The sequence below is a fragment of the Echinops telfairi genome, unplaced genomic scaffold (genome assembly GCF_000313985.2).
Source record: "Echinops telfairi isolate 266 unplaced genomic scaffold, ASM31398v2 ScPeMD7_2;HRSCAF=8, whole genome shotgun sequence".
Classification (NCBI taxonomy): Eukaryota; Metazoa; Chordata; class Mammalia; order Afrosoricida; family Tenrecidae; genus Echinops; species Echinops telfairi.
Genome location: NW_022103898.1, coordinates 19,881,736 through 19,894,844, shown reverse-complemented (window position 1 = coordinate 19,894,844; position 13,109 = coordinate 19,881,736). Strand labels below are relative to the sequence as shown.

The following is a 13,109-nucleotide window of genomic DNA, read 5'->3' as shown; positions in this document are numbered from 1 at the left end:
TGAAATGCTCGTTGGACGGCCCTTGCTAGCATTGAATAATGGGCAGGTGCATTGTTGTGATGGGAAAAAATTCCTGGGTGAAACGTTCCTGGACTTTTCCTCACCAGTGCAGTTTTTAATTTTCGGAAACCTTCTTCCTAAGAAGCCCCTATGACCTCTTTGTGTCCTTGGAAAAATCTATGAAGAGGATCCTGTGAGAGGGTTTATGCCAACTAGACACTGACTCCTGGCTAGTGGTGGAGTCAAACCTGTCACTCAGGTCGCAGCCTGATGACGCCTCCTTGATATCACAAGCCTTTCGTATAAGAGCAGGGCAATCAGAGACTCTCTCTCTCTCTGCCACACTGCCTTCCTTGCCTGCTGGAACTCTGCCTGCGTCTACCGCCCTAGGTGGGCTTGAGAGTTGGCAGTACCCTGCCCTGTTTCCATTGACCTTGGATCCATGTGACTGCACCCACCAGCCTGTGAGCTTCCTGCCTCCCTTTTCTGCATCACCAGCCTGGAGCCAAGTGAGTCTGAAGAGGGACTTATGGACCAGCATCGGCTATATCGACTTGAGATGGACTGAGCTAAAATGCCTTCTTGATATATAACTACCTCTTGATATAAAGCTCCATCTTATACGTAGGAGAGCGGCACTGGCTTTGTTTCTCTAGGCCACCCAGCCCAACACAGACCATGTGTTAGTCTGGGTAGACTAGAGAAACAATTTTATAGACACTCATATGTGTAAAAGAAAGAGCTTTATATAAAGAGTAATTGTACCTTAAGAAAACATCCCAGCCCAGTCCAGATCAAGTCCATAAGTCCGATATTAGCCCATATGTCTGATACCCAATCTGTAAAGTCCTCTTCAGACTCATGAAATGCATGCAATGATGACAAATGCAGGAAGATCACAGGCCAGTGGGTGGGAAGTCTTGTGGATCCAGTGGTGTGGCATTATAAGCATCTCCGTACTGGCAGGGGTCTCCACGTGGATCCTCCAGTTCAGGGCAGTAGCCTAGCTCCATGTGTCTTGTCAGCTGCAATGTCTCCCAGGGAGTCCACCTGCGTCCTACCTCCAGCGTGCTATTTATCTCCTTGGCACCTCCAAATGAGGTCATCAAGCTGTGACCTGATTGACAGGCTCGGCTCCACCCCTTCATTCTTAATCCTCTCCAATTGACAACAGATTACATAACTACCGCAGACCCCCTTAGAGTCCCTCCAAAAGTCAACATAACCTTCTGAGATGACCTCTCTGCCTCAGATTCATCTATCTGAGGTTGTCCCCAGCTTCCTTAAAATGCTTGATCCCTCCAAAAACTGACATTCTGTGTGGAGCTGCATCCCTGTAAACATGCTGCAAAAGCTTCAATGATTTGGGAAGATGTCCATTGGCGTGTTGTCAAAAATTTCATATTAACCCCGATTTCAAAATCCTCTCCCACCTATCTGTCCACCGCTGCCCATGGCAGAAAAAGGATCCTTTCATTTGAAGGCACCCCGCCAAGACTGAGACAGGTGTATTCCTGAGGAGACTTGTCCGAAGCCATCCACTGATTGCCAAGACAAGTCTAAACAGCCTTTGTTTGGAATTAGCTTGTGTAGGTCGGCACTGGGACTCTAGAAGCAATTCCTATCTGACTGGTTAACATTAACCAGAATTGTCCTTTGACCACACGGAATGTAGGGTTAAAAACAAACCCCGAAACCCTGACCTGAGTGCAAAAGCTAACTTGCTCCCCTCCCCCCAACTCCTCTTCTCTGCCTCCTGGCTTCTGCAGGGTTTATGCACAGGGTTGAGGACACAGATCTAAGGACCGTGCTCACGCCAGCAGAACTGGATTTGGTTACTGTCTTCAAAAGACTTTTGGTCTAAGATATTAAACATCACCTCAATATTTTATACAAACATCGAATAATGCTAATTGTGTACCATCCAGTTGCTTCTGACTTTTAGCAACCTCCTATGACAGCGTGGCACTGCCAGTCAGATTTCCTCAATTGAAGTGTCTTTAAAAGCAGATTGCCAAGCATAATCCCCCATGGAGGCTCTGGTGGGTTTGAACCCCGCCTTTTGGTGAGCAGCCATACACTTTAAACACAGCACCCCCAGGCCTCCTATAATACGAACAATCACCACTTACTGAGCGTTCAGCACATGCAGCTAGAGTTGGGAGGGCTTTGCATTTACTCTTGTTTAGTCCTCACAGCTGGGCCCTGGTGGGGTAGTCGATTGCTTGTTGGGCTGATAACTGCAAGGTCAGCAGTTTGAGCCCACTGACCACTCTGTGGGAGAAGAATGAGGTTGTCTGCTTCTGTTTAAAAAAAAAAAAAGAAAAGATTTTTAACCTCAGAAACCCAAAGGTTTAAAGTTCTCCCCTGCCTTATCGGGTTGCTTGCTGTGAGTCAGAATTGACTTGAGAGTACTGAGTTTGATTTTTCTGGTTTGGTTTTGGCGTTCCCAAGCAACCTTGGGAGGTGGGTAGTGTTTCCTCTGGTACACAGATGCAGGCAGGGCGAGTTAGAGTTCCAATAGCTTGTCCCAGATTACATTGCTCACAAGTGGAAAAGGCAAGGATGAGCCCTACCCCTGAGTCAGGTGCTTCAGGACTATATGCAGCGCTGTCTGCCCCATGGAGGCTGCGGCTGTGGTGGTTAGGTGCCATCTGGTTGGTTCTGGCTCATGGAGACCCATACACACAACAGAAGGACACACTGCCCGGTGCTGCCCCTCCTCCACCACCGCTGCTGTGAGGTTGAGCCCGTGGAGGAAGACATGGTGAAGACGTGGTGAGCAGACGGGGCTGGATGGGACTGAAACACCGTGTGATGGAAGAGATTTGAGTTGAGCCACAGAGACGGAGGCACGGCGGAGGACGGCAGCTCCCACGATGGGCTCACGGGACCTTTGTGGAGGTGGAATGCGGCTACCTCTGCTTGCAGAGCCGTCAGCAGTCAAGTGGACCAGGGAGAAGAATATGTGTCGGGTGAGGAAACCCTGAAAATGAACTGCAGGGGGTTCAAAAACCACTCAAGTACATAGTGGGGCGACTGGATGCCAAGATCAGGGACATGGGACACTTGTGAGAAGGCAAAGGGAGTCATGTCCTTTTTTCTTGTTTTTCCCCAGAAGGCAAGTGTTTTAAAAATGTCAAACAGCTGTGCCCGACATTTCGACTGAGTGCTGGTGGTCGGTCATGTGCCACCTTTGCAACAGAGTCTGGTCCTTAGCAGACGAGGCCAGATGGCCACGTGGGGTGGCCGGGCCTTGCTAATGGTGCTGACAACCTCTTGCTTCAGCTCCTGGATGCTGATGTGGTCTCCCAAATCCCCGATCCTGAGACTGGGTGACACAGAGCCAGCAGTAGTTGGGATTGAAGCACAGGTTGTTGATGTTGGCCCCTCCAGCAAGAATGTAAAGCAGCAGTTCTCAACCTGTGGGTCCCGACCCCTTTGGGGGTCGAACGACCCTTTTACAAGGGTCACCTAATACCATCGGAAAACACATACCTCCAGTGGTCTTAGGAATGGAGACCCCGGTCCTCTATCCATCTCCAGGCGGGTCTGTCCACATGCAGATGCATCCACCGACGAGTACCCGGCGTGAAGACTGCTCATGCTACACCATGCTTCAAGACAAAATTTCATTTATTTGTCATTAGAAAGGAATATTTCACAATGTATACTTGCATATTGTTTTTGTGATGAATCACTATGCTTTAATTATGTTCAATTTGTAACAATGAAAATACATCCCGCATGTCAGATATTTACACGATGATTCGTAAGAGAAACAAAATGACAGTGTTGAAGTAGCAACGGAAATAATTTTATGTTGGGGGGGGTGGTCACCACCACATGAGGAACTGTATGAAAGGGTCGCGGCATGAGGAAGGTTGAGAACCACTGGTTTAAAGGTGCTCGCCTTTGCTGAGACCCCACAGCATGGCCTGGCCATCCTTGCCTCCGGAAGCACACAGAGGGGCCCATCGAGAGAGATGCTCACCGTGTTCAGGTAGCCTGTGTGGCCGATGTGGTTTCGGGCTCTGCTCACAATTTCAATGAGGTTCCACCCCTTGGCCCACTTGGCCCAGCCACGGGAGGCCATGGTGGGCTTGCTGCAGTTGGGCAAAAAAATAGACAAACGACACCCATTCTGAGTGGCTCTCCCCCTGGACGGTGTACTTGCAGCCACCCAGAGCGCCCCAGAGCTTGACGGTGTTACCTCGGGAGCCAGAGACAGCCCGCTGGTTGTCGAAGGAGAAGGTCACGCACAGCGCGTCCTTGGTATGGCCTACAGATGGCCACGGGGTGGTGCCTGATGTGAGATCCCAGAGGTATAGTGTTCCATCCCAGGAGCCTCTGATGGCAACTGGCCATCAGAGCAGAGTGACCACATGGTTGGAAATGCTCTTGGTGGCCTCGAAAGATAATGGCTTATCTTTCGAGGCAGACAGTGCCATGTCTAGGAACTGTGGAGTCGAAGCCATCTGGGTCATCCATCCATCGTGGCCCTTGAGGGGGGTGGGGGTGGGGCACGAAGGGTCATTTGCTCATTCATGGCACGGGTGGCTTTTGGGGGTCACCACAGCAAAGAGGATGCCACTGGATAGCTCAGAGAGAGTGGCAGCACCAAAGGAGAGCCGTGGAAAGACTTAGGGTACTGCCTAAAAGAAGAGGAAAAATCCTGTTGTCTTTTCTTTTGGTCAGATGGAAGGAGAAAAACCTGTTCTAGCCAGGTCTGTCCATCCTGAGCAGTGGAAACTGTGAACTGGAAGCCCGAGGGCACATTTCAGGAGACAGAGGTTTAAGCCAGGCATAGGGAATGTCCTGCCAGCCCCTGGTCTCCATCCTCAATACCAGCTGACATCACACGCCTCACAAAGAGAGGTCGTTACAGCCATCACCGACCTTGGTGGCGAGCTAATTCAAAGTTTGGCCAGTGTGGCCTGGGAATGATGTCATAAATATCCAAATGGCCCTTGGCCCAGAAAGGGTCCCGTCCCCCCCTGGTTTCAGATGGGATCAGAGGGGAAACCAGCGTCAGGTGCGGAAATGTCTGCACTTTGTCCTCATAGAACTCCGAGAGAAAGCTTCCGCCGGATGCCACAGGCTGAACGCTGGTGAGGGGTTGTCGGAAAACCCCGATAATGGCTCCTGTTAGCTAGCCGACTGAGTTCATTATCTCTCCGTAATAAGGAGAGGCTCAATTCAAATAGGACCAAGCTGTTAAATAAGAAGATAAGAAGAAGGAAGAAATGGGGGCTTTTTTCTTTGATCATTAAAAAAACCCCAAACAACTCCAGGTATAATGGAGCATTGTTCCCTATGTCAGGCTAATGATGTCCTTTAAAAGAGATGAGGGAAAGGGGAAAATTTCATCAGATATGAAGAGAAATAATTAACTGCCTTTCTTTCCACTGGGCTGTGGCCGGGGAAGCGGACATTCCAATTAGGAGCGTGTAGTACAACACCCCGACCCTCTGGTTTTGTAAGGAGGATTGGGGACAGGTGTCATGACGCTATTCGGGTAGAAACTCATCAGGCATCAAAGTGGCCCCTTCGGTGCCAATTACATCTGTTCGTTCATGGGGCTTATTAAAATGCTTCGTAGTCATAGGCCACCTAGATACCTCCATGCAAAGCCTCTCCAGTAAGAGGGACAAGACGTGGACAGGAATGTAGTTATTCTAGAAGGCTCTGGGCTTGGACAAAGGAGCCCAGGTGGTGCAGCGGTCACACTGTTCAGCCATTAGCCCAAAGGTCAGGGGTTTGAGCCCACCAGCCACTCCAGCGGAACAAGACGTAGTCTGCTTTCGTCACGATCAACAAGCCTTCGACGCCCTCTAGGCCAGAGTGGATCTGTCACGATATGTCAGCAGTAGTGAGTTTGGGGCTTTTAGGCATTGACCAGTGTTAGGCCGGGTTGTCCCGGGAACAAATCCAGTGACACTCCTATGTGTGTAGGACAGTACTTTGTATCATGAAGTTATTGATATATCAAGAAGGCATCCCAGCCCAGTCCAACGCAAGACCCTACGTCTGATCCTAATCCATAAGTCCCTCTTCAGACACACGCAGCAGCAGGGTCTTATTTGGACCCTGCAGGTTCCCAATGGGTCTTATTTGCCAATGTATTCATTAGACAAATATTAAGAAACAACCCAAATTCACCAGCATTGCATTGCCCCCTGTGGTTTTCTGAGCCAGGAAGCAGGAAGCTCACAGGCCATTGAGTGCAAAGTCATGTGGATCCAGGGTTGGCGGAAACGCAGCCATGGGGGTCGGGCAGCCCACGTGGGGCCACCCCTTTGAGGAAGACACAAGAGTCCCATTGAAGTCCCGGTGAGGAGGAAAGGTGAAATGGCAGCGAAAGAGAGAGCGATTATCTCTGTTCGTCTTGCTCTTATACAAAAGGCTTATGACATCAAGGAGGTGTCATCAGGCTGCAACTTGATTGACAGTTCTAACTCCACCCCGAGCCAGAAGTGTCTGGTTGACATCATCCCTAACTACCACAACAGGTGACTGCTTAATTAGTTGAGCCTGTGTGAGCTGTGACTCACACCCTTCTAATTGAAGTAGCTCTCGCTTCTATGTTATTTTTTTAAATGGGATATCGTTAAACCTTCATCTCATTGGGCTCTTGGCTTCATTAAATTTATTTAATAAACAAGTAGACCACAAGAACAATCCATAGAAACAGGCACAGAGGGGTTAAGTAAAGGAATGAAGGAGGGAAAGGAGCGAGGGATTGGCCTTAGAGTTCAAAGTCTTTAACATGCCATGCTGCAGACTTTGAAGACATTGTTGCTGCCCCATAACATGATTCTCTTTCTACTACGTATGCGGAGGAGGAATCGAGTCTCCCATCCACTCATCCAGCCCAGAGGAAAAAGAACCTCATCCGGCCTTGCTTGATCTCACCATGCTCACAGCTGGCAAGGTGACCCCCACATCTCAGTGTTCTGCCCCCACAAACTCATCTTCAATCCACACCATCCTCTCGTGCCTGGACCCTGGGGGTTCCCAACGGGTCTCATTTGCTAATGTATTCATTAGACAAATATTAAGAAACAACCCAAGTTCACCATCATTGCCTTGCCCCCGGTGGTTCTCTGAGGCTGTCAATCTTTGCAGGAGGAGAAAGCTTCAACTGTCTCTTAAGAGTGGCTGGTGGTTTCAAACTGCTGACCTCACTGCTAGCAGCCCGATGGGTAGCCTTCTTTGCCATCAGGAATCCTTACAGAAATATGAACTTATCAGCTATGTGGTGGGATTTGCTCAGCCAGCCGGTGCTCGAACGGGAGATGTGCCGGAGTGACCTAAAGAACCGTGTGGACGTGTCTGCCCTCGTCTTTTAAGCAGCCAAGCATGATTGCTCCTCTCTCATTGGAAAGGTTTGTAGACTTCCTGTGAAATGACTCTGAAGGATATGAAGTGCTCCGCAGTGGAATGTGTCTATGAATTGTTCAGGCTAAAAGAACTTTTAGGAAATGTATTTCAAGAGATAAACAAAGAGGGATATTTTCCCCCTCTGCATTGCTTGGAATGGACCAAGTTCCAACTAACCAGAGTGAGCACCTGTCAGTGCCATGAGTTGGTATCACCCGCAACTGGTTTGGTTTGGTTTTGAAAATGCATTCAAATGAAAATTGCCCCCCCCCCTTTCAAAGAAATCATTTTATGGAGTCGTCAGTTATCTAAAATAAGACCTGTGGCCTTTGGGGCCACCTTCCTTCAGATGTGAACAATTGCTGGTAAATAGAGGCTATTAAGCTTTATGTTAATATTGATGACCGCTGTCATTGAATTATTATTAGAACAAACAAACTCCCTGGCTCAGAGTTGATTCCTCCTTACAGTTTCCCAGGCTGTAAATCTTTTAGTACAGCTGATAGCCTCCTCTTTCTGCCGAGGAGTGGTTGGTGGGTTTGAACCACTAACTGTGGTTAGCACAAGGCCTGCCAGATATCACCACCAGGGATCCCACAGCATCCCAGAAATGTGCATGCCTCCCTGCTGTGGACTGTCTCTGTCTCAGGCCTCTCTGAGTACTTCACTGTTGCCTTCTGGAAGTAATGTTTTCAGATGAGCTCCTGAACTCAGGGATACGTGCAGCGTGCTAACTTTTCACATCAGGCCGTGTTTTTGTGGGGGACATTGGAAGATTCCCCCCAGCCCCCTGCATGGTCCTTTCTCAATGGGTATGCCTTTCACACCTCCAAGCCTCTACGCCCATCCACCATTCCTGTTGCTCCTCTTGCCTGGGACCCCCTCAGTGCCCTGGGGCCGAATGCCAGAGTGGTTTGGAGGAAGACACACTGTTCTATTGACTGACTGCATGGCCACTTACAAATGTGGATGACCCTCAGTGTTCCAGGCTGGAGCATGGGCATCACACGGTTGTGAGTGGCCCGTGGGCCCTGACCTAACAGAATGGAATGCTGCCTGGTCCCGTGTCATCATCTTTATGGCCACTGGTAAGTTTGGGCCCACTGTCTATCTATCTCATGGGGGTCCCCCTCGTTCTCAATGACGCTTCCCCGAACACGATGCCCTTGCCTGGCACTTGCCCTTTCCTGAGGACGTGCCCCCAGTAAGCAAGCCGGTTTCATCACCCTCCCTCCTCAGGGACTTTCGGACTGTGGTTATTTTTTTTAAATCATTTATTGGGGGCTCGTACAACTCTTATCACAATCCATCCATCCATCCATCCATCCATTGTGTCAAGTACATTTGTTGCCCTCATCATTCTCAAAACATTTTCTTTCTACTTGAGCCCTTGGTATCAGCTCCTCATTTTCCCCCCACCCTTCCTCCCTCATGAATCCTTGATAATTTATAAATTATTATTTTTTCATGTCTTACACTGAATGATGTCTCCCTTCACCCACTTTTCTGTTGTCCATCCCCCTGGGAGGGGTTATATGTAGATCATTATGATCAGTTCCCCCTATATCCCCCCACCTTCCCCTTCCCCTCCTGGTATCATTATTCTCATTATTGGTCCTGAGGGGTTTATCTGTCCTGGATTCCCTGTGTTTCCAGTGCTTATCTGTACCCATGTACATGCTCTGGTCTAGCCAGATTTGTACGGTAGAATTGGGGTCATGATAGTGGGGCGGGGGAGCATTTAAGAACGAGAGGAAAGTTGTATGTTTCATTGATGCTATGCTGCACCCTGACTGGCTCGTCTCCTCCCTGCGACCCTTCTGTAAGGGGATGTCCAGTTGTCTACAGGTGGGTTTTGGGTCCCCACTCTATCTGACTGTGCTTTTTTAGACGGCTCTGATTATTAGTCTGACCCACTGCCACGGTTGGTGTGAAGACCAAAGGAAGTCATAGCGATGGGGTGCTTGGCTCTTAAGAGTTCCACACATGGCTCGTTGTTGTTGAACAGTTCCACACCCAATTGCCCCATGGAACCCTCATTATCCCTTCCCACCTACACACTCTACTCTCTGTTCTCCCGCCTGCAACCGCACCTGTGGGCGGGCGTGTCTGGTACCGAACGGCTCTTGTTTCTGTGCATTGTTCTCTCCAAACTGACTGCAAAGTGAACTGGGGCATGGATTGTATCTTATGCCAACACAAGTGCCTACAGGAGCCAGGCAGGGAGCAGAAACGAGGCTGGGTGGAAGAAGAACAGGGAGGAGAGAGGACTCGGGCCAACTTGAGGGCACATGCTGCTCTAGCCAATTGTTGTCATGCGGGAATACGGGCTGGCGCTGCCAGATCTCAGCTTTTTCAAAAGAAGCCAGAAATCCAGATTTTTATGTGAAATGTCCTGAATTTTTAACAGTTGGGCCAGCGTTGTTCCAGGCTAACAAAGCATGTTTGTGAGACCCTAACGTGTGAAAGCTGTCTCACACCGACAGTTCCTGCCAGCGTGTGCAGAAGCTCCGGACTCCTGCCCATAAAGAAGACATCGTGTGGATGGAAGCCAGGGGTCCAGGCTAACCTAACAGGACCATTTTTATTTCCAAAGCTTAGGACTGTGCTAAGAAACCCAGTCTCAACAGAAAACCATTTCCCTACAAAGGAACCCATCTGGAGTTGTACTCAGTTGGTTGGGGACACAGGCAGTAGAAAGTAAGTCATCTCATGGCCTGACCCCACTGTCATTCCGCAGTCTTTCCATACGTTCTAGAAGTGGTGCTGAGCAATTGTTTGCTGACTGAAGGATGGGCCTGGGTCTGTATCCATCTTCCCACCCCTGGACTAGCCACCACATGCAAGCAAGGTTTATTTGCTCATCATGGTATCGCCAGCACTTGAGTGGAATAAGAGATCAATAGAGAGTGGTTACATGAATGAATGACTGAAATGATCCCTCTATCCAGCACCTATTGAGACCCTACTGGGTGCCAAGGAACAGGCTGGATTCCCATGTGACTCAGGTAGCACCCCAGCCTCGAAGACGACGGTTGCCTGGAAAGGATTGCATCAACCCCTTTCTGGAATATTTCTAAACATCATCATCATCAGGAGTGACTCAGCATTTCCCTTCCCAGAGGAGGGGCCATGGATGAGAGGACCCGGGGCCCTTCGGTGCCAGGCTTCGTCATTTCCCCGAGCACGTCCCTTGGTGGAATTCATCCACAGGGTTAGCCTGCGCTTTCCAGTGGGCACCTCGGGAGGCCGTGTCCCCATTCCACTCTAGTTACAACATCGCTGGACCCGTTCCTCTGGCCAGTGCCCTCAGAGAGAGTTAAGGAGCAGCTTGGGGATACTCATTTCATTGCTTTAGAAGCAGGTCTTGTCTTTGACCACACACACACACACACACACACACACACACACACACACACACACACGGGTTTAGGGGGAAAGGGGGCTCTTCCAGTCACATGGAACTCCACACTTGGTTCCTGGTTGTTTTTCTCAAGTCTAGTTCATGATCCAAGGAGACATAGTTCCCACTGATGAGTTTATTGGGTAGCAGGTGACGCAGGCTCTAAGGAGGCATCCCCAAACCGTTGTCTGCAACAACATTATTGTCAGAACAATGTTGAACCTCCCAGCACGCCCATGATGATAAAGGGGGCAGGGTTCCTGTGAATGTCTGCATGCTGCGGTTCACAGTCAAGGGTAACCGGGTCTTGGTTCCGTGTCGATCCCAGCATCTCACCCAGAGTCTGGGCAGGCAGCTGCCTGGAATGTTTCATGTTCTATGGGGAGGAGGGAAGAGCAATGATGAGGCCGAGGATCCCCCACGGTGCTTTCCACATTCCGGCTGCTGTGGCAGGTTCCCTCACACACGTCTTCCTCTGTTTTCCACCACAGCCTGATGAGGCGGTTAGCATCCGCAGCTGCACAAGGAGAGGGAGGCCCCGGGCCCAGTCGCTCTCCCAGAGCCACCCACTCCGTAAATGGCCAGGCTGGGATTTGAACCCAGGCAGAGAGTGTTCCGGCTCTTAAATCCTCAGCTCTACTCACGAGAAGGGAGTGGATGACGTATGTCTAATCCTAGCTCAGCAGAGGAGAAGGTGCACCTCTAGACGTCCAGACCCTCCCTTACGTACGTGATCCCTCTGTCTGTGTGTTAGGGGCTGTCCAACAGGAGCGGCCTCTCCTGGGCCCTCGTCTTCCTAGATCATCTCGCTGGTCCTTGGAGCCAAAGTGTCTCTGCACAGAATGGGCGCCCCTTCCCTCTTGCTGCCTCCTTTCTGCTGGAAATCCTTTGCCATAAGCAACGGCCACGCGAGTGAGTGGGTGGCCTGAGGCCTGGAGAATGGGGCACCTGTGAAGCCCTGAAGAGTTTTTGGAAGGTGAGAGGGACCCATTCCACCCAGAAGGTACCCTGATGGCTCAGAGGTGCAGCGCTCAGTTGTGAATGGCCAGGCTGGCTGTTGGAACCCACTAGCCGCCCAGTGGGAGAACGAGATGGCATCTCATGACAGACTTGGACACCCTGCGAGGTTGTTCTGCTCCGTCCTGTAGGGTTACTACGAGTCTGGATCGACAACACGGCATGGGTTTGGGCATTTGGGTTCCACCCAGAATGTGGCAGACAAGTGACAGCACAGGGGAGCCTGGCCCCACTGCTGTGGCGTCAAGTCGGACAGGTGACAAACCTCTAGGACCCAGGGGAACGGCCCCATGGGGTTTGTGAGGTTGTCGATGTTCAGAAGCAGACTGCCTCATCTTTCTCTTGTGGATCGCCTAGTGAGTTCGAACCACTGACCATCTGATTAGTGGCCCCATGCTTAAGCCACTGCACTGAAAAGGTAATCCATAAACGCTGGGAGGTCAGGTCCCTGCTGTCCTACTAACTCTACACATGAGGTTGGGCCTGTCGCTCCATCTCCCTGGGCCTTGGTTTCCCCATCTGCAGGAAGAGCATCATTCCCAAGGGTTCCACAGCTCGGGAGGAGCACTGGGAAGCAGGTAGCCCAGCAGTGGCCGTTGCTCACTGGCCATTTGTTCCTCCCCCCTTCCATCCCCCCCAGGCTGGAGGAGAACTATGAGATCGCCGAAGGGGTGTGCATCCCACGGAGCGCCCTCTACATGCATTACCTGGACTTCTGCGAGAAGAATGATACCCAGCCGGTCAACGCAGCCAGCTTTGGGAAGGTGAGTCCAGCCTCGGGGCTCATGCCTGCATCCCCTCCTAGTGCTTAATGCAGAAAGGCCGGTCCTTTGTCACTGAATGGCCAAGGTCAGTACTTAATGGCTGTAACCAAAGTCAGACAACCCAGAAACATTACAAAGAAGTGTCTCCCTCGAAGCTCCCTGATGTCTTATTTGCATAACTTGGCTTTCATTTTCTCTGGCATGAACATAGTGAACCCACAAACTAGCTGATAACTCACGGCGCGTTATCCTGTTAGGAGAACAAGTCTCCTGAGGAGGACATCTTTCTCCGTGGAAAACAGGAAGCCCCTCAAGGGGATGGATTGACACAGAGACTCACACAGAGCCTTGGACGGACAGACATCAGGGAGCCTGCCTGCTACAGGCAAACGGGTTGACCTACAGATGTGAAGAAGCATTCGATGGGAGGCTTGGGGTTGCACACTTGGGAGCGGGTCCTGTGGAGTCGGTTCTGGCTCATAGCAACCCCAGGAATATCAGAACTAAACATGGCCCGTCTTGGTTGCAGCCCATGGTTGCCA

General features: G+C 50.5%; 1 protein-coding gene and 1 pseudogene across 1 annotated transcript in view; one reads left to right on the top strand and one right to left on the bottom strand.

Annotated features, from left to right (window-relative positions):
- RFX4 (regulatory factor X4) overlaps positions 1–13,109 on the top strand; it is a 204,625-nt gene that overhangs the window by 85,313 nt on the left and 106,203 nt on the right. The window contains exon 4 of the mRNA XM_004700730.2: positions 12,444–12,567. Within this exon, the coding sequence (XP_004700787.2) occupies positions 12,444–12,567 (124 nt within the window). The remainder of the gene's footprint in view (positions 1–12,443; positions 12,568–13,109) is intronic.
- Positions 3,900–4,549, bottom strand: LOC123522027 (annotated as a pseudogene).